This window comes from Electrona antarctica, assembly GCF_951216825.1.
Source record: "Electrona antarctica genome assembly, contig: scaffold_112, whole genome shotgun sequence".
In the NCBI taxonomy this organism is placed as follows: domain Eukaryota; kingdom Metazoa; phylum Chordata; class Actinopteri; order Myctophiformes; family Myctophidae; genus Electrona; species Electrona antarctica.
In genome coordinates, this window is record NW_027637690.1 from 75,001 (window position 1) to 96,501 (window position 21,501).

Genomic DNA, 21,501 nt, shown 5'->3' on the forward strand with positions numbered 1-21,501 from the left:
GGCTGATGCCCACATGGTACTGTTGACTACAGGGCTGATGCCCACATGGTGTTGTTGACTACAGGGCTGATGCCCACATGGTACTGTTGACTACAGGGCTGATGCCCACATGGTACTGTTGACTACAGGGCTGATGCCCACATGGTGTTGTTGACTACAGGGCTGATGCCCACATGGTACTGTTGACTACAGGGCTGATGCCCACATGGTGTTGTTGACTACAGGGCTGATGCCCACATGGTACTGTTGACTACAGGGCTGATGCCCACATGGTGTTGTTGACTACAGGGCTGATGCCCACATGGTACTGTTGACTACAGGGCTGATGCCCACATGGTACTGTTGACTACAGGGCTGATGCCCACATGGTGTTGTTGACTACAGGGCTGATGCCCACATGGTACTGTTGACTACAGGGCTGATGCCCACATGGTACTGTTGACTACAGGGCTGATGCCCACATGGTGTTGTTGACTACAGGGCTGATGCCCACATGGTACTGTTGACTACAGGGCTGATGCCCACATGGTGTTGTTGACTACAGGGCTGATGCCCACATGGTACTGTTGACTACAGGGCTGATGCCCACATGGTACTGTTGACTACAGGGCTGATGCCCACATGGTGTTGTTGACTACAGGGCTGATGCCCACATGGTGTTGTTGACTACAGGGCTGATGCCCACATGGTGCTGTTTGACTCCAATAGCTTTTTTACTTGTACTTTTACTTTAAGTCGAGGGAACGACTTAGTGAAGACGTGGCCATGTCTTAATAAAATGTGGTCACACTTTATTGAAAAAGAAGAAAACGCGGTTGTTGGTGATCCTTAATGATCTCCTGTTTGTGTGTGTGCGTGTGCATGCGTGTGTGTGCGCATGCGTGTGTGTGTGTGCGTGTGTGCTTGGTAGAGCTACGGCAGTGAGAAGTTCACCCCTGAGAAACTGTCCAGAGGACGCTTACAGTGAGTCTGGACTTCACTTTGACATCATCTGTTGATCTGCTTTCATTATGTTCTCATTCCTTATGGTGAGCATTTTCACTTTGGCGTGTGCGTGTGCGTGTGCGTGTGTGTGCGTGCGTGCGTGCGTGCGTGCGTGCGTGCGTGCGTGCGTGCGTGCGTGCGTGCGTGCGTGCGTGCGTGCGTGCGTGCGTTTCTTAGGGCTCAGCTGGAAGGACAGGGCACATATGAGTGTGAGTTGACAGGCTTGATATTGGAGGCGTTGGAGCGAGTTCTGGTGGTCTACTCCATCCTGTCCTGGTCCAAGTTCAACGTGTTGGTCCAGAACCCCTGGATGGTTGCTGGGCCCATATTCAACATACAGACCGTGGACAAGGACCCCTCTGCCCTCAAGTCCATCCACCTCCCCCACTCCCTGTGCCTGGCTGGTGAGAACATGTTTTATTGACTGTACAACCTCCCCCACTCCCTGTGCCTGGCTGGTGAGAACATGTTTTATTGACTGTACAACCTCCCCCACTCCCTGTGCCTGGCTGGTGAGAACATGTTTTATTGACTGTACAACCTGCCCCACTCCCTGTGCCTGGCTGGTGAGAACATGTATTATTGACTGTACAACCTGCCCCACTCCCTGTGCCTGGCTGGTGAGAACATTATTATAACAGTATATATAATATCTATTAGAGATGTCCCGATACTGTATCGGTATCGGATCGGCCCTTATTTGGTCATATCGGGTCACATCGGTATCGGTGAATAAGCCAGTCTAACCAGCGATCCGACACAGGGGTAAGGAAGGGGTTGACACTATGGCAGGTAAATAAAATGTTGGGAAATGTGGAGTTTGCTTTGGAGTTGCCCCAAACTGCAACGTTGTGCACATTATGAGTGAGGAGTCTGCTATAAACACAACACCAGATATATAGCTAGATAGCTATAAACACAACACCAGATATATAGCTAGATAGCTATAAACACAACACCAGATATATAGCTAGATAGCTATAAACACAACACCAGATATATAGCTAGATAGCTATAAACACAACACCAGATATATAGCTAGATAGCTATAAACACAACACCAGATATATAGCTAGATAGCTATAAACACAACACCAGATATATAGCTAGATAGCTATAAACACAACACCAGATATATAGCTAGATAGCTATAAACACAACACCAGATATATAGCTAGATAGCTATAAACACAACACCAGATATATAGCTAGATAGCTATAAACACAACACCAGATATATAGCTAGATAGCTATAAACACAACACCAGATATATAGCTAGATAGCTATAAACACAACACCAGATATATAGCTAGATAGCTATAAACACAACACCAGATATATAGCTAGATAGCTATAAACACAACACCAGATATATAGCTAGATAGCTATAAACACAACACCAGATATATAGCTAGATAGCTATAAACACAACACCAGATATATAGCTAGATAGCTATAAACACAACACCAGATATATAGCTAGATAGCTATAAACACAACACCAGATCAAAATACTGGTATCAGTATTGGGTATCGGTATCGGCTAACACAGAAATTGAGGTATCGGGATCGGATCGGAAGTGAAAAAAGTGTATCGGGACATCCCTAATATATTATATATACTGTTATATATTATTATTATTATATTATATTATATATTGACTGTACAACTAAACATCTTCCTTGTACATCTATCTATGTATAAATGCACGTCTCTGTGTGTGTGTGTGTGTGTGTGTGTGTGTGTGTGTGTGTGTGTGTGTGTGTGTGTGTGTGTGTGTTTACTGTACGTCTGTAATCCACGTAACTCCAGAACCGTTCGCTCCACCGACTTCACATTGACACAGGCGTTCCTCGCCCCCACACCCCCCCTTCACATTGACACAGGCGTTCCTCACCCCCACACACCCCCCCTTCACATTGACACAGGCGTTCCTCACCCCCACACACCCCCCCTTCACATTGACACAGGCGTTCCTCACCCCCACACCCCCCCTTCACATTGACACAGGCGTTCCTCACCCCCACACCCCCCCTTCACATTGACACAGGCGTTCCTCACCCCCACACCCCCCCTTCACATTGACACAGGCGTTCCTCACCCCCACACCCCCCCTTCACATTGACACAGGCGTTCCTCACCCCCACACCCCCCCTTCACATTGACACAGGCGTTCCTCACCCCCACACCCCCCCTTCACATTGACACAGGCGTTCCTCACCCCCACACCCCCCCTTCACATTGACACAGGCGTTCCTCACCCCCACACCCCCCCTTCACATTGACACAGGCGTTCCTCACCCCCACACACCCCCTTCACATTGACACAGGCGTTCCTCACCCCCACACCCCCCCTTCACATTGACACAGGCGTTCCTCACCCCCACACACCCCCTTCACATTGACACAGGCGTTCCTCACCCCCACACCCCCCCTTCACATTGACACAGGCGTTCCTCGCCCCCACACCCCCCCTTCACATTAACACAGGCGTTCCTCGCCCCCACAGGGAGACTTCACATTGACACAGGCGTTCCTCGCCCCCACAGGGAGACTTCACATTAACACAGGCGTTCCTCACCCCCACACCCCCCCTTCACATTAACACAGGCGTTCCTCACCCCCACACCCCCCCTTCACATTAACACAGGCGTTCCTCACCCCCACACCCCCCCTTCACATTAACACAGGCGTTCCTCACCCCCACACCCCCCCTTCACATTAACACAGGCGTTCCTCACCCCCACACCCCCCCTTCACATTGACACAGGCGTTCCTCACCCCCACACCCCCCCTTCACATTGACACAGGCGTTCCTCACCCCCACACCCCCCCTTCACATTAACACAGGCGTTCCTCACCCCCACACCCCCCCTTCACATTAACACAGGCGTTCCTCACCCCCACACCCCCCCTTCACATTGACACAGGCGTTCCTCACCCCCACACCCCCCCTTCACATTGACACAGGCGTTCCTCACCCCCACACCCCCCCTTCACATTGACACAGGCGTTCCTCACCCCCACACCCCCCCTTCACATTGACACAGGCGTTCCTCGCCCCCACACCCCCCCTTCACATTGACACAGGCGTTCCTCACCCCCACACACCCCCCCTTCACATTGACACAGGCGTTCCTCACCCCCACACCCCCCCTTCACATTAACACAGGCGTTCCTCACCCCCACACCCCCCCTTCACATTGACACAGGCGTTCCTCACCCCCACACCCCCCCTTCACATTAACACAGGCGTTCCTCACCCCCACACCCCCCCTTCACATTGACACAGGCGTTCCTCACCCCCACACACCCCCCCTTCACATTGACACAGGCGTTCCTCACCCCCACACACCCCCCCTTCACATTGACACAGGCGTTCCTCACCCCCACACCCCCCCTTCACATTGACACAGGCGTTCCTCACCCCCACACCCCCCCTTCACATTGACACAGGCGTTCCTCACCCCCACACCCCCCCTTCACATTGACACAGGCGTTCCTCACCCCCACACCCCCCCTTCACATTGACACAGGCGTTCCTCACCCCCACACCCCCCCTTCACATTGACACAGGCGTTCCTCACCCCCACACCCCCCCTTCACATTGACACAGGCGTTCCTCACCCCCACACCCCCCCTTCACATTGACACAGGCGTTCCTCACCCCCACACCCCCCCTTCACATTGACACAGGCGTTCCTCACCCCCACACACCCCCTTCACATTGACACAGGCGTTCCTCACCCCCACACCCCCCCTTCACATTGACACAGGCGTTCCTCGCCCCCACACCCCCCCTTCACATTAACACAGGCGTTCCTCACCCCCACACCCCCCCTTCACATTGACACAGGCGTTCCTCGCCCCCACACACCCCCTTCACATTGACACAGGCGTTCCTCACCCCCACACCCCCCCTTCACATTGACACAGGCGTTCCTCACCCCCACACCCCCCCTTCACATTGACACAGGCGTTCCTCACCCCCACACCCCCCCTTCACATTGACACAGGCGTTCCTCACCCCCACACCCCCCCTTCACATTGACACAGGCGTTCCTCACCCCCACACACCCCCTTCACATTGACACAGGCGTTCCTCACCCCCACACACCCCCTTCACATTGACACAGGCGTTCCTCACCCCCACAGGGAGACTTCACATTGACACAGGCGTTCCTCGCCCCCACAGGGAGGCGTTCCTCGCCCCCACAGGGAGGCGTTCCTCGCCCCCACAGGGAGAGCAGTGCCCGGTGTCGAGTCTGTCGGACCCACAGTTGTCCAGAAGCACCACAAAAGGCTCTGGCCAGGTTCTGCCTCACCTGTAGATTCCATGACGTCACATTGAGATTAGGCAACACACTAGATTAGGCAACACACTAGATTAGGCAACACACTAGATTAGGCAACACACTAGATTAGGCAACACACTAGATTAGGCAACACACTAGATTAGGCAACACACTTCATAGATTAGGCAACACACTAGATTAGGCAACACACTAGATTAGGCAACACACTAGATTAGGCAACACACTAGATTAGGCAACACACTTCATAGATTAGGCAACACACTAGATTAGGCAACACACTAGATTAGGCAACACACTTCATAGATTAGGCAACACACTAGATTAGGCAACACACTTCATAGATTAGGCAACACACTAGATTAGGCAACACACTAGATTAGGCAACACACTTCATAGATTAGGCAACACACTAGATTAGGCAACACACTAGATTAGGCAACACACTTCATAGATTAGGCAACACACTAGATTAGGCAACACACTAGATTAGGCAACACACTTCATAGATTAGGCAACACACTAGATTAGGCAACACACTTCATAGATTAGGCAACACACTAGATTAGGCAACACACTAGATTAGGCAACACACTTCATAGATTAGGCAACACACTAGATTAGGCAACACACTTCATAGATTAGGCAACACACTAGATTAGGCAACACACTAGATTAGGCAACACACTAGATTAGGCAACACACTTCATAGATTAGGCAACACACTAGATTAGGCAACACACTAGATTAGGCAACACACTAGATTAGGCAACACACTAGATTAGGCAACACACTTCATAGATTAGGCAACACACTAGATTAGGCAACACACTAGATTAGGCAACACACTTCATAGATTAGGCAACACACTAGATTAGGCAACACACTTCATAGATTAGGCAACACACTTCATATTTGGGCATGCCTGACACAGAACTCCATATAATATGGAGACCTTTATTATTCCTATAATATATAGGAATAAAGAGACACAGACATCTCCATATATGGGCATTAAAGGGACACAGAGAGATGGGTACAACGGGTACTCTGACACGGGTACAACGGGTACTCTGACACGGGTACAACGGGTACTCTGACACGGGTACAACGGGTACTCTGACACGGGTACAACGGGTACTCTGACACGGGTACAACGGGTACTCTGACACGGGTACAACGGGTACTCTGACACGGGTACAACGGGTACTCTGACACGGGTACAACGGGTACTCTGACACGGGTACAACGGGTACTCTGACACGGGTACAACGGGTACTCTGACACGGGTACAACGGGTACTCTGACACGGGTACAACGGGTACTCTGACACGGGTACAACGGGTACTCTGACACGGGTACAACGGGTACTGCATAGCCAGGTGGGGCATGGGGGTGGGGCATGGGGGTGGGGCATGGGGGTGGGGCATGGATGTCCAACTTCCATCGTTACCGACTCGGTGCTCTACAGCCGGACACCGCTCTAGTATTATACAATACAGTGAATTCAAAACAAATTAGTGATATTTCTGTTCAACTTGTTTGTCCTCCATGCATTTTGTCTTGTTGTCTCCATAAAAGTGTCCCTCCATCCTTCCTCCTCCTCACTACCCCCCCCCCCCCCTGCAGGCCAGGAGAGAGAGGCGGTGTTTGGTGTCCTACACGTCACTGGAAAGCAGCCTGTCATTGAGACAGTCCAGTCCTCTGGTAGTCATGTGAAGTGGTCAGTGTCCTCGCTGTCCCCTGTGGGCGCCATCGCCCGCGCCACGCAGCAGGACCGACACCACGGAGCGGTGCTGCTCTACCAGGATCTGGGCAGTACTGTCGACACTCACTGCTTCCGCATCTACCTCGCCAGCAACAACTCCTCGCATGTTAAAGTGAGCAGAACAACTATGGCTTTTATATCATGATAATCATGTGGAACATTTATCACTATATTTGTTTATGTTTAGAGTTTAGAGTGCAGGTGTTAAGTTAAAGGAGAATTCTATGCTAGAAGGCTTTCTTACCTTTATTTGTAGTACTACGTCCCCACCAAAGAGGTCCAGGTGTTATTTGTAGTTGTTACATCCCCACCAAAGAGGTCCAGGTGTTATTTGTAGTTGTTACGTCCCCACCAAAGAGGTCCAGGTGTTATTTGTAGTTGTTACGTCCCCACCAAAGAGGTCCAGGTGTTATTTGTAGTTGTTACATCCCCACCAAAGAGGTCCAGGTGTTATTTGTAGTTGTTACGTCCCCACCAAAGAGGTCCAGGTGTTATTTGTAGTTGTTACGTCCCCACCAAAGAGGTCCAGGTGTTGTTTGTAGTTGTTACGTCCCCCACCAAAGAGGTCCAGGTGTTATTTGTAGTTGTTACGTCCCCACCAAAGAGGTCCAGGTGTTATTTGTAGTTGTTACGTCCCCCACCAAAGAGGTCCAGGTGTTATTTGTAGTTGTTACGTCCCCACCAAAGAGGTCCAGGTGTTATTTGTAGTTGTTACGTCCCCACCAAAGAGGTCCATGTGTTATTTGTAGTTGTTACGTCCCCCACCAAAGAGGTCCAGGTGTTATTTGTAGTTGTTACGTCCCCACCAAAGAGGTCCAGGTGTTATTTGTAGTTGTTACGTCCCCACCAAAGAGGTCCAGGTGTTATTTTGTGCAAAAGTGCATTATTGGCTATTTCCCCTAATATAAGCCCTCAATGAATTGCATTGAATTGCATTGAATTGAATGGGGCTATGGGGTGTCGCTTATTTCCATCGCTCAAAATATCTTTTGTATATATCCTCTCTACATAATGTAAATAGTATCCCAAGTGGCACACTTTACTACTTATTTCAATGGAAATAAGCAAATTAGCACAAAAACCCAAGCCCCGTTGAGGGCTTATATTAGGGGAAATAGCCATAATGCACTTTTGCACAAAATAACACCTGGACCTCTTTGGTGGGGACGTAACAACAAAAGGTAAGAAAGACTTCTAGCAGGAATTCTCCTTTAAGAATGAGTTGTTTAGGATATATTCATGCTTTGGGTATATTCATTGAACTCAATGTCAACAGGTTTTTATTGTTTGATTAGATTACAACTACAATCAGAACTACAGACTCACTCACCTTCTGCCGTACTCTGAAAACCCACCTCTTCAGACTCCATCTTTTTTTGCCATCAAAGTTTTTTGATGATTTTTCAATTAGGCATCCAAACTACACATGACTTACACACAAGAAAAAGACAAGAAAAAACAGACAAAAAACACAAAACACAACTAGCAGTCAAAAACCTCCCCTAATGGACAACACCAGTACTACACCCCTCCACATTCTGTTGACAATAGTGAGTATATCATCTGTAATGTAATACAACGTGTTAATGCAACAATCCTTTAACAGAAATAGTCCCATATTAAATGGAACTTTCCTTTGACATTGTTCCTCTTTGCAATTGAGTGTTCAAAAGATGCAGCTATACGTCGGGTCCAGTCTGTGAGCTCTTAGACGAGCTCTTCCAGTTCCTCAGTACCAACCTGGCTGCAGTCTGACAGGACATTAGGTCTACTATCCAGGGTGATTCTGACAGGACATTAGGTCTACTATCCAGGCTGATTCTGACAGGACATTAGGTCTACTAGCCAGGGTGATTCTGACAGGACATTAGGTCTACTATCCAGGCTGATTCTGACAGGACATTAGGTCTACTATCCAGGCTGATTCTGACAGGACATTAGGTATACTAGCCAGGGTGATTCTGACAGGACATTAGGTCTACTAGCCAGGGTGATTCTGACAGGACATTAGGTCTACTAGCCAGGGTGATTCTGACAGGACATTAGGTCTACTAGCCAGGGTGATTCTGACAGGACATTAGGTCTACTAGCCAGGGTGATTCTGACAGGACATTAGGTCTACTAGCCAGGGTGATTCTGACAGGACATTAGGTCTACTAGCCAGGGTGATTCTGACAGGACATTAGGTCTACTAGCCAGGGTGATTCTGACAGGACATTAGGTCTACTAGCCAGGGTGATTCTGACAGGACATTAGGTCTACTAGCCAGGGTGATTCTGACAGGACATTAGGTCTATAGCCAGGGTGATTCTGACAGGACATTAGGTCTACTAGTCAGGGTGATTCTCACAGGACATTAGGTCTACTAGCCAGGGTGATTCTGACAGGACATTAGGTCTACTAGCCAGGGTGATTCTGACAGGACATTAGGTCTACTAGCCAGGGTGATTCTGACAGGACATTAGGTCTATAGCCAGGGTGATTCTGACAGGACATTAGGTCTACTAGCCAGAGTGATTCTGACAGGACATTAGGTCTACTAGCCAGGGTGATTCTGACAGGACATTAGGTCTACTAGTCAGGGTGATTCTGACAGGACATTAGGTCTACTAGCCAGGGTGATTCTGACAGGACATTAGGTCTACTAGCCAGGGTGATTCTGACAGGACATTAGGTCTACTAGCCAGGGTGATTCTGACAGGACATTAGGTCTACTAGCCAGGGTGATTCTGACAGGACATTAGGTCTACTAGCCAGGGTGATTCTGACAGGACATTAAGTCTACTAGTCAGGGTGATTCTGACAGGACATTAGGTCTACTAGCCAGGGTGATTCTGACAGGACATTAGGTCTACTAGCCAGGGTGATTCTGACAGGACATTAGGTCTACTAGCCAGGGTGATTCTGACAGGACATTAGGTCTACTAGCCAGGGTGATTCTGACAGGACATTAGGTCTACTAGCCAGGGTGATTCTGACAGGACATTAGGTCTACTAGCCAGGGTGATTCTGACAGGACATTAGGTCTACTAGCCAGGGTGATTCTGACAGGACATTAGGTCTACTAGCCAGGGTGATTCTGACAGGACATTAGGTCTACTATCCAGGGTGATTCTGACAGGACATTAGGTCTACTAGCCAGGGTGATTCTGACAGGACATTAGGTCTACTAGCCAGGGTGATTCTGACAGGACATTAGGTCTACTAGCCAGGGTGATTCTGACAGGACATTAGGTCTACTAGCCAGGGTGATTCTGACAGGACATTAGGTCTACTAGCCAGGGTGATTCTGACAGGACATTAGGTCTACTATCCAGGGTGATTCTGACAGGACATTAGGTCTACTAGCCAGGGTGATTCTGACAGGACATTAGGTCTACTAGCCAGGGTGATTCTGACAGGACATTAGGTCTACTAGCCAGGGTGATTCTGACAGGACATTAGGTCTACTAGCCAGGGTGATTCTGACAGGACATTAGGTCTACTAGCCAGGGTGATTCTGACAGGACATTAGGTCTACTAGCCAGGGTGATTCTGACAGGACATTAGGTCTACTAGCCAGGGTGATTCTGACAGGACATTAGGTCTACTAGCCAGGGTGATTCTGACAGGACATTAGGTCTACTAGCCAGGGTGATTCTGACAGGACATTAGGTCTACTAGCTGATTCTGACAGGACATTATGTCTACTAGCCAGGGTGATTCTGACAGGACATTAGGTCTACTAGCCAGGGTGATTCTGACAGGACATTAGGTCTACTAGCCAGGGTGATTCTGACAGGACATTAGGTCTACTAGCCAGGGTGATTCTGACAGGACATTAGGTCTACTAGCCAGGGTGATTCTGACAGGACATTAGGTCTACTAGCCAGGGTGATTCTGACAGGACATTAGGTCTACTATCTGATTCTGACAGGACATTAGGTCTACTAGCCAGGGTGATTCTGACAGGACATTAGGTCTACTATCCAGGGTGATTCTGACAGGACATTAGGTCTACTAGCCAGGATAAAAAAATCTACCCTAATCTGCTCACTGCTAATACCCTAAATCTGCCTTAATCCAAGATTGCCCTATTGATAACCTATTATAAGCCAATATTTTTCTAAATTTCAATATGCTTTAAGTAGCATGTGACGTGTCAAACTAGGGGTTTCCAAGCATTTGTTTTGCACGAAAAATACTCCTTGGGCTAAATTCGGCCATAGCCAATGTGCTGACCTCATCACATTTATGGTCGACCTCTGGCATTTATTTACCTGACTATAAGACATGCACTAATGCATGTTGTGCCTTGGTGACCCCTAGTGGCAACACCGTGCCATCTCCCAAGAGACAGAACCTCTGGCATTCTGGTAGTGTTAGTCCCAGCCATTCTCCAAGTTTCCTCAGTACCTCCTCCTTCCAGAAGGGTAAAACCACAGGACATTCCTCAGTACTTCCTCCTTCCAGAAGGGTAAAACCACAGGACATTCCTCAGTACCTCCTCCTTCCAGAAGGGTAAAACCACAGGACATTCCTCAGTACTTCCTCCTTCCAGAAGGGTAAAACCACAGGACATTCCTCAGTACCTCCTCCTTCCAGAAGGGTAAAACCACAGGACATTCCTCAGTACCTCCTCCTTCCAGAAGGGTAAAACCACAGGACATTCCTCAGTACTTCCTCCTTCCAGAAGGGTAAAACCACAGGACATTCCTCAGTACCTCCTCCTTCCAGAAGGGTAAAACCACAGGACATTCCTCAGTACATCCTCCTTCCAGAAGGGTAAAACCACAGGACATTCCCAAAAAGCATGTAAAAATGTACCATTTTCCCCCTTACACTTCCAACACCGTTTGTCTTCCAAGTCCTTCCTAAACAGTTTTGTAATGTATAAATTTGCTTCTAATATCCCTAGTGGCCCACCAAACTTTTGAAATTATATTTGACCATTTCTCCTCACTTATTTCACATCCTAAATCCCTTTGCCATAATAATCTAAAAAATTCAGTCTTTGCACTTTGTAATTAGTGTGGTTGTCCTAACAGGGTAACCAGACTATACCCTAACAGGTCAACTAACCAGACTATGTCCTAACAGGGTAACCAGACTATACCCTAACAGGTCAACCAACCAGACTATGTCCTAACAGGGTAACCAGACTATACCCTAACAGGTCAACCAACTGTCCTAACAGGGTAACCAACCAGACTATACCCTAACAGGTGAACCAACCAGACTATGTCCTAACAGGTCAACCAACCAGACTATGTCCTAACAGGTCAACCAACCAGACTATACCCTAACAGGTCAACCAACCAGACTATGTCCTAACAGGTCAACCAACCAGACTATGTCCTAACAGGTCAACCAACCAGACTATACCCTAACAGGTCAACCAACCAGCCTATGTCCTAACAGGTCAACCAACCAGACTATACCCTAACAGGTCAACCAACCAGACTATGTCCTAACAGGTCAACCAACCAGACTATACCCTAACAGGTTAACCAACCAGACTATTGTTATTGTAAATGAGCGATACTTTGGCACGCTACTCCTCCCACAGTTTTTGCTGCATGCATATGTCAAATCTACCGGCTTCATCGGTAATCGGTGTGCTTGCTCATTGCTAAGAGAAATGTTGTATAGTTTAATTGATATTTATTCATTAGTTCTCAATAGACTTATAATGAGAAGATCGAAGACCAATCAAGGCTCCAATTCAAGTATTCTTTCCCCTGGAAACCATAAGCGCCATATTTACAAGACTTGGGGGGGAATAATAATAATAATAATTATGAGAATAAATTGAAAAGGAATTACATCATGGTGGCGCTATAACAGCCAACTATATAACTCTTGAACCGTAAGTCGTAAAATCAAAATGTATTTTTCCATGTATTCCTTGGGTCATGGCGCATCTCCCCATTTCCAAAATCCAAAAGTGTGTTTTCTTCAAAAACACACTTTTTGCTCCTCCTACAGATTTTGTCCAAATCTCCCAAATCCATTATATTTTTGTATATTATTGAAGCACTGTGCATTGTTGGTGGCAAGTCAAAAATAGTTTTCAACATATTAGATTCCTCTATACCCCTGCTAAGGTTGAACACACTTCCAACAATAATTAGTTGAAGATATTTCCCAAATTAACCCCTATCAGGTTAAATTGATTCCTCAACTCCCAATATGACTTGCATCCATATATAAATCATCATCAGACATGGGTGTGAGTTAATGATTCTTCACTAGTCTAGTCACATGACATGGATGTGAGTTAATGATTCTTCACTAGTCTAGTCACATGACATGGATGTGAGTTAATGATTCTTCACTAGTCTAGTCACATGACATGGGTGTGAGTTAATGATTCTTCACTAGTCTAGTCACATGACATGGGTGTGAGTTAATGATTCTTCACTAGTCTAGTCACATGACATGGATGTGAGTTAATGATTCTTCACTAGTCTAGTCACATGACATGGATGTGAGTTAATGATTCTTCACTAGTCTAGTCACATGACATGGGTGTGAGTTAATGATTCTTCACTAGTCTAGTCACATGACATGGATGTGAGTTAATGATTCTTCACTAGTCTAGTCACATGACATGGGTGTGAGTTAATGATTCTTCACTAGTCTAGTCACATGACATGGATGTGAGTTAATTATTCTTTACTAGTCTAGTCACATGACATGGGTGTGAGTTAATGATTCTTCACTAGTCTAGTCACATGACATGGGTGTGAGTTAATGATTCTTTACTAGTCTAGTCACATGACATGGGTGTGAGTTAATGATTCTTCACTAGTCTAGTCACATGACATGGGTGTGAGTTAATGATTCTTTACTAGTCTAGTCACATGACATGGGTGTGAGTTAATGATTCTTCACTAGTCTAGTCACATGACATGGGTGTGAGTTAATGATTCTTCACTAGTCTAGTCACATGACATGGATGTGAGTTAATGATTCTTCACTAGTCTAGTCACATGACATGGATGTGAGTTAATGATTCTTCACTAGTCTAGTCACATGACATGGGTGTGAGTTAATGATTCTTCACTAGTCTAGTCACATGACATGGATGTGAGTTAATGATTCTTTACTAGTCTAGTCACATGACATGGGTGTGAGTTAATGATTCTTCACTAGTCTAGTCACATGACATGGATGTGAGTTAATGATTCTTCACTAGTCTAGTCACATGACATGGATGTGAGTTAATGATTCTTCACTAGTCTAGTCACATGACATGGATGTGAGTTAATGATTCTTCACTAGTCTAGTCACATGACATGGATGTGAGTTAATGATTCTTCACTAGTCTAGTCACATGACATGGGTGTGAGTTAATGATTCTTCACTAGTCTAGTCACATGACATGGATGTGAGTTAATGATTCTTCACTAGTCTAGTCACATGACATGGGTGTGAGTTAATGATTCTTCACTAGTCTAGTCACATGACATGGATGTGAGTTAATTATTCTTTACTAGTCTAGTCACATGACATGGGTGTGAGTTAATGATTCTTCACTAGTCTAGTCACATGACATGGATGTGAGTTAATGATTCTTCACTAGTCTAGTCACATGACATGGATGTGAGTTAATGATTCTTCACTAGTCTAGTCACATGACATGGATGTGAGTTAATGATTCTTCACTAGTCTAGTCACATGACATGGATGTGAGTTAATGATTATTCACTAGTCTAGTCACATGACATGGATGTGAGTTAATGATTCTTCACTAGTCTAGTCACATGACATGGATGTGAGTTAATGATTCTTCACTAGTCTAGTCACATGACATGGATGTGAGTTAATGATTCTTCACTAGTCTAGTCACATGACATGGATGTGAGTTAATGATTCTTCACTAGTCTAGTCACATGACATGGATGTGAGTTAATGATTCTTTACTAGTCTAGTCACATGACATGGGTGTGAGTTAATGATTCTTCACTAGTCTAGTCACATGACATGGGTGTGAGTTAATGATTCTTTACTAGTCTAGTCACATGACATGGGTGTGAGTTAATGATTCTTCACTAGTCTAGTCACATGACATGGATGTGAGTTAATGATTCTTCACTAGTCTAGTCACATGACATGGATGTGAGTTAATGATTCTTCACTAGTCTAGTCACATGACATGGGTGTGAGTTAATGATTCTTCACTAGTCTAGTCACATGACATGGATGTGAGTTAATGATTCTTCACTAGTCTAGTCACATGACATGGGTGTGAGTTAATGATTCTTCACTAGTCTAGTCACATGACATGGGTGTGCTTTTATTAAAAATGCAACACATGGTCAATAAGTCATTGTCTGAAAAGAAGATGCCGCTTTATTTGTTTGTTTGTTTTTATCGTCTGTCCGTCTGTGTGTGTGTGTGTGTGTGTGTGTGTGTGTGTGTGTGTGTGTGTGTGTGTGTGTGTGTGTGTGTGTGTGTGTGTGTGTGTGTGTGTGTGTGTGTGTGTGTGTGTGTGTGTGTGTGTGTGTGTGTGTGTGTGTGTGTGTGTGTGCGTGCGTGCGTGCGTGCGTGCGTGCGTGCGTGCGTGCGTGTTGTCCCCGTGCGTGCATGCGTGCGTGCGTGTTGTCCTTGTGTGTGGCAGGACATCAAGAAGAAGCTGACGAAGGGACGCTTCAATACGATTGACAAGAACACCTTGTCAATCTGTTCGATGGGAGACGAGAACTACCAACTGACCAGTGAGCCACGTGGGGAAATCGATCCCGAGGTGTGTGTGTGTGTGTGTGTGTGTGTGTGTGTGTGTGTGTGTGTGTGTGTGTGTGTGTGTGTGTGTGTGTGTGTGTGTGTGTGTGTGTGTGTGTGTGTGTGTGTGTGTGTGTGTGTGTGTGTGTGTGTGTGTGTGTGTGTGTGTGTGTGTGTGTGTGGATACTAGATGGTGGTTAGATAGATTATGTTTTGTGTCATGCACCACAGGTGCCACGCCCACTTGGACTTATAGGACACAACATATAAATCACTGCATCAATATTAGTTAAATAAAAACTCAAATTCTGCCTTTTTTCCCAGGCCCTACCTAGGAAATTTGCTAATGCAAAAGTACCTTAAAGGGATAGTTCAGATTTTTTTAACTTAAGTTGTATGAAATACTTGCCATTAATATAGTGGTTGCAACAGTATTAATTGATTGCCCGAGTCCCATGGTGGGAGTTCTGCTCTGGTTTTGGTCAATATTAAGTAGTTCCGGTCATTTTGTGGGGGGCACTGGGGGCCACGCAGTAAAAGTAAATGAATCCACAAAACTAACGTAATTTGTATTGTTGACCTATTTCTAAAATATTAGTGCAACTTCCGTTCTTTTTTTACCCCTCTATCACACGGAACTATGTTTTTTGTGTCCATATCACTACGCCCAAAAAATAGTTCCATGTGATAGAGGGGTCAAAGTTGAACGAAAGTCGCGCTAATATTTTAGAAATAGGTCAACAATACAAATTACGTTCGTTTTGTGGATTCATTTACTTTTACTGCGTGGCCCCAGTGCCCCCCACAAAATGACCGGAACTACTTAATATTGACCAAAACCAGTGCAGAACTCCCACCATGGGACTCGGGCAATCAATTAATACAGTTGCAACCACTATATTAATGGCAAGTATTTCATACAACTTAAGTTCAAAAAATCTGAACTATCCCTTTAACTTTATTTAATTGGTTAGATGATTATGAAAAACTGTTTCGGTTTCAGTAAACACAAATACTTGTATACAATATTTTTAATTCATCAAATAGTGGACAGTAAAACACAAAATAATAATTTCATTTCAGTATGAACATGTTGTGTTTATTATGAACGTATGATGCCAGATGATTATTAATGTTATTATTGTTAATGTGTGTGCAGTACATGCCATTCACCGCGAAACCCAGAGGTTTCTTTGAAGCATACTATGAGGCTGAGCAGACTCCTCCCTTCAAGTTGAATCTGAAGGCGAGTGGTTCAGATGTTACGGCATGGACTGCAACCATTCGACCAGGTACCTACCGGCTATACCGCATGCACAGCAGTCACCTGATGATTGTTCTTTATGCACACAGCTACCTGTCTACTGAGATGATTGTCTTTATGTATTCACAGCTACCTGTCTACTGAGATGTTGTCTTTATGTATTCACAGCTACCTGTCTACTGATATGTTGTCTTTATGTATTCACAGCTACCTGTCTAGTGTCTACTGAGATGATTGTCTTTATGTATTCACAGCTACCTGTCTACTGACATGTTGTCTTTATGTATTCACAGCTACCTGTCTACTGACATGTTGTCTTTATGTATTCACAGCTACCTGTCTAGTGTCTACTGAGATGTTGTCTTTATGTATTCACAGCTACCTGTCTAGTGTCTACTGAGATGATTGTCTTTATGTATTCACAGCTACCTGTCTACTGAGATGTTGTCTTTATGTATTCACAGCTACCTGTCTACTGACATGTTGTCTTTATGTATTCACAGCTACCTGTCTACTGACATGTTGTCTTTATGTATTCACAGCTACCTGTCTACTGAGATGTTGTCTTTATGTATTCACAGCTACCTGTCTACTGAGATGTTGTCTTTATGTATTCACAGCTACCTGTCTACTGAGATGTTGTCTTTATGTATTCACAGCTACCTGTCTACTGAGATGTTGTCTTTATGTATTCACAGCTACCTGTCTACTGAGATGTTGTCTTTATGTATTCACAGTCACCTGTCTACTGACATGTTGTCTTTATGTATTCACAGCTACCTGTCTACTGACATGTTGTCTTTGTGTATTCACAGCTACCTGTCTACTGACATGTTGTCTTTATGTATTCACAGTCACCTGTCTACTGAGATGTTGTCTTTATGTATTCACAGCTACCTGTCTACTGAGATGTTGTCTTTATGTATTCACAGCTACCTGTCTACTGACATGTTGTCTTTATGTATTCACAGCTACCTGTCTACTGAGATGATTGTCAGCTTCATTAATATTGTTTGTGACTATGCAGTGTATTTCTGAATGATAATACCTATATCTGTTTACCTTGCGTCAGGTGACTTGGTCACTGAGAAAAAGCCAAGCTGGAAACATCTTCTTGGTTGGTCTCGGCCGGGCTCGAGCAAATGGAAAATGCGTAAGTGTGATCGATGTGACTTACAGTTCCAGAATATTTAGTTATTAGGTTTAATTAGTGAGATATCGGGGAGTTTCAGTATTACATACAGTATAGTCGTATTCACTGTCTACAATTGGTCCAGAACGCAGCAGCCCGCCTCTTAACAGGTGCAAGAAAGTTTGACCACATCACACCTATCCTGGCCTTCCTCCACTGGCTGGGGGGCATACTATGGTCCGACGGGGCATTGGTGGTTCGACACCTCGGACTAGCGCCTGCTCCCGTGCTTGCGGTTATGGTTAGGTTAGGGTTTGAGGTTTCGGATCAATGAATCGTCGGACCAAACACATGCACTCCCACTGGCTGCCCATCTCCTTTAGAATTCACTTTAAAATACTGCTTTTCACATTCCTTGCTCCGTCGTTCACCTCGGACCTACTCGACCCCTATGAGCCAGCCTGCGAGCTGAGATCCTCCCACTCGACCCCTATGAGCCAGCCTGCGAGCTGAGATCCTCCCACTCGACCCCTATGAGCCAGCCTGCGAGCTGAGATCCTCCCACTCGACCCCTATGAGCCAGCCTGTGAGCTGAGATCCTCCCACTCGACCCCTATGAGCCAGCCTGTGAGCTGAGATCCTCCCACTCGACCCCTATGAGCCAGCCTGCGAGCTGAGATCCTCCCACTCGACCCCTATGAGCCAGCCTGCGAGCTGAGATCCTCCCACTCGACCCCTATGAGCCAGCCTGTGAGCTGAGATCCTCCCACTCGACCCCTATGAGCCAGCCTGCGAGCTGAGATCCTCCCACTCGACCCCTATGAGCCAGCCTGTGAGCTGAGATCCTCCCATTCGACCCCTATGAGCCAGCCTGTGAGCTGAGATCCTCCCACTCGACCCCTATGAGCCAGCCTGCGAGCTGAGAGTATTAGTATTATTATTATTATTATTACTATTATTCACAAATTCATTCAATGAATTCCTTCTTTGCGTTTCAGCTGTGCCTCACACAGAGAAGACCATGGCTTCTTCCACTCAGGTAAATACTCAAATACAGCGACTCAAAATCAGGTCACATGGTATTGTTACACTTCATACACATTGCCTGCTACTCCCTTTGATAGAAGGTCACATGGTATTGTTACACTTGGTACACATTGCCTGCTACTCCCCTTAATAGAAGGTCACATGGTATTGTTACACTTCATACACATTGCCTGCTAGTTGCTACTCCCTTTGATAGAAGGTCACATGGTATTGTTACACTTGGTACACATTGCCTGCTAGTTGCTACTCCCTTTGATAGAAGGTCACATGGTATTGTTACACTTCATACACATTGCCTGCTACTCCCTTTGATAGAAGGTCACATGGTATTGTTACACTTCATACACATTGCCTGCTACTCCCTTTGATAGAAGGTCACATGGTATTGTTACACTTCATACACATTGCCTGCTAGTTGCTACTCTCTTTGATAGAAGGTCACATGGTATTGTTACACTTCATACACATTGCCTGCTAGTTGCTACTCTCTTTGATAGAAGGTCACATGGTATTGTTACACTTGGTACACATTGCCTGCTACTCCCTTTGATAGAAGGTCACATGGTATTGTTACACTTCATACACATTGCCTGCTACTCCCTTTGACAGGAACCCTCTGTGCAAATCTTAAAGAAGAACAAGGTGAAACTGGCCAGGTGGCTCCAAGCAGACTTCCAGTTGATTCTGCAGCATGCACACTCTGGAGAGCTGGTTGATGACAGAGTGTACCAACATCTGAAGAGCAAAGCACTACCAGAAGATGCTTGTTATGACCTGATTGATGCGCTGATGTCTAGAGGAGAGAGCTCTTCATCTGACTTCCTCAAACTTCTCAGAGATCCAGAGGTTCACAACACTTATAATACACAACTCAGGGACTGGGTTCTTTCTCTTGAGCTGCCGGATACAAAACAAAGGTGAAGCCCTTGTTATGTCCGGCTTGGCAGCACAAAGACTGTGCTGACAGACAGACAGACAGTCAGTGCTGACAAACAGACAGACAGACAGACAGACAGACAGGCAGACAGACTGACAGACAGACTGACAGGCATCAGTGTTCACATTGAGACCCTGTCTGTCCCACATTGTGACTGACAGATTTGAGTTACAAATGTCCGCTTTGAAAAGAATACATTCAAAGATTATTTGAGCCACATTTTCACAATTTTTGCAGATTTTCAAGCTCGTAGTGCAACGCTTTGAGCTTGTAGATTATTTGAGGCCATGTTGAACTTAATATAGAAAGTTTTGTTGCTGACACCAAACGTGCATCTTTCGGTGTCAGGCCAGTATCATTAAGACGACTACACTAGCGTGGCCATTTAGCAGGTTATTATTGTCACGTACACCGACTCACTCACACCCTGAAGAAGGCATGTTGTGCCAAAATGTTGGTCATCTTCAAATTCAAGTCTTTTGCATCGTGACAACAAGCTGTGTTGACCCATTCTTCTTTTTCACTAACCCACCCTGACAACAAGCTGTGTTGACCCATTCTTCTTTTTCACTAACCCACCCTGACAACAAGCTGTGTTGACCCATTCTTCTTTTTCACCATCCCACCCTGACAACAAGCTGTGTTGACCCATTCTTCTTTTTCACTAATCCACCCTGACAACAAGCTGTGTTGACCCATTCTTCTTTTTCACTAACCCACCCTGACAACAAGCTGTGTTGACCCATTCTTCTTTTTCACTAACCCACCCTGACAACAAGCTGTGTTGACCCATTCTTCTTTTTCACTAACCCACCCTGACAACAAGCTGTGTTGACCCATTCTTCTTTTTCACTAACCCACCCTGACAACAAGCCAGTCTGTCCTGTAATGGAAACTGATATTTTGTAAAGTGTAATTTTGTAATACTGTATCTTGTTTATTTTTTTTAATTACTTTTTACGATGATTTGAATTGTGTTGTTATTTTTCATGTCACGATTGAATACGGAGGACCTGAATGGAAACAAGACCATGTGATATCCCTTTGGACGTGTGTTTGACCGCAATAAAGTATTCACTCAATCAATGCAATACTGTATCTGTAAAGATTAGCATATTGACGTACCGTAATGTGGCATGAGTTTCTAAACATTAACAGTGTAATTCAGGTGGTGCCTCAGTGTTCACATTGAGACCCTGTCTGTCCCACATTGAGACCCTGTCTGTCCCACATTGAGACCCTGTCTGTCCCACATTGAGACCCTGTCTGTCCCACATTGTGACTGACAGGCATCAGTGTTCACATTGAGACCCTGTCTGTCCCACATTGAGACCCTGTCTGTCCCACA

General features: G+C 45.7%; 2 protein-coding genes across 2 annotated transcripts in view; both read left to right on the plus strand.

Moving 5' to 3' along the window:
- Positions 1–17,867, plus strand: part of LOC306918228 (GTPase IMAP family member 8-like) — a gene marked incomplete at both ends in the record, with an annotated part of 34,399 nt that extends 16,532 nt beyond the window's left edge. The window contains 6 exons of the mRNA XM_079531100.1: positions 911–963; positions 1,162–1,388; positions 6,929–7,179; positions 15,673–15,798; positions 16,933–17,019; positions 17,853–17,867. Coding sequence (XP_079387226.1) covers positions 911–963; positions 1,162–1,388; positions 6,929–7,179; positions 15,673–15,798; positions 16,933–17,019; positions 17,853–17,867 — 759 coding nt within the window. The remainder of the gene's footprint in view (positions 1–910; positions 964–1,161; positions 1,389–6,928; positions 7,180–15,672; positions 15,799–16,932; positions 17,020–17,852) is intronic.
- A 270-nt stretch (positions 17,868–18,137) lies between these two features.
- Positions 18,138–21,240, plus strand: LOC306918229 (uncharacterized protein). Its single transcript, XM_079531101.1, has 3 exons — positions 18,138–18,190; positions 19,168–19,208; positions 19,826–21,240. Exons 1-3 carry the CDS (start codon positions 18,187–18,189, stop codon positions 20,135–20,137), a joined length of 357 nt encoding a protein of 118 aa, XP_079387227.1. The 5' UTR covers positions 18,138–18,186; the 3' UTR covers positions 20,138–21,240.
- The last annotated feature ends 261 nt before the right edge of the window (positions 21,241–21,501 follow it).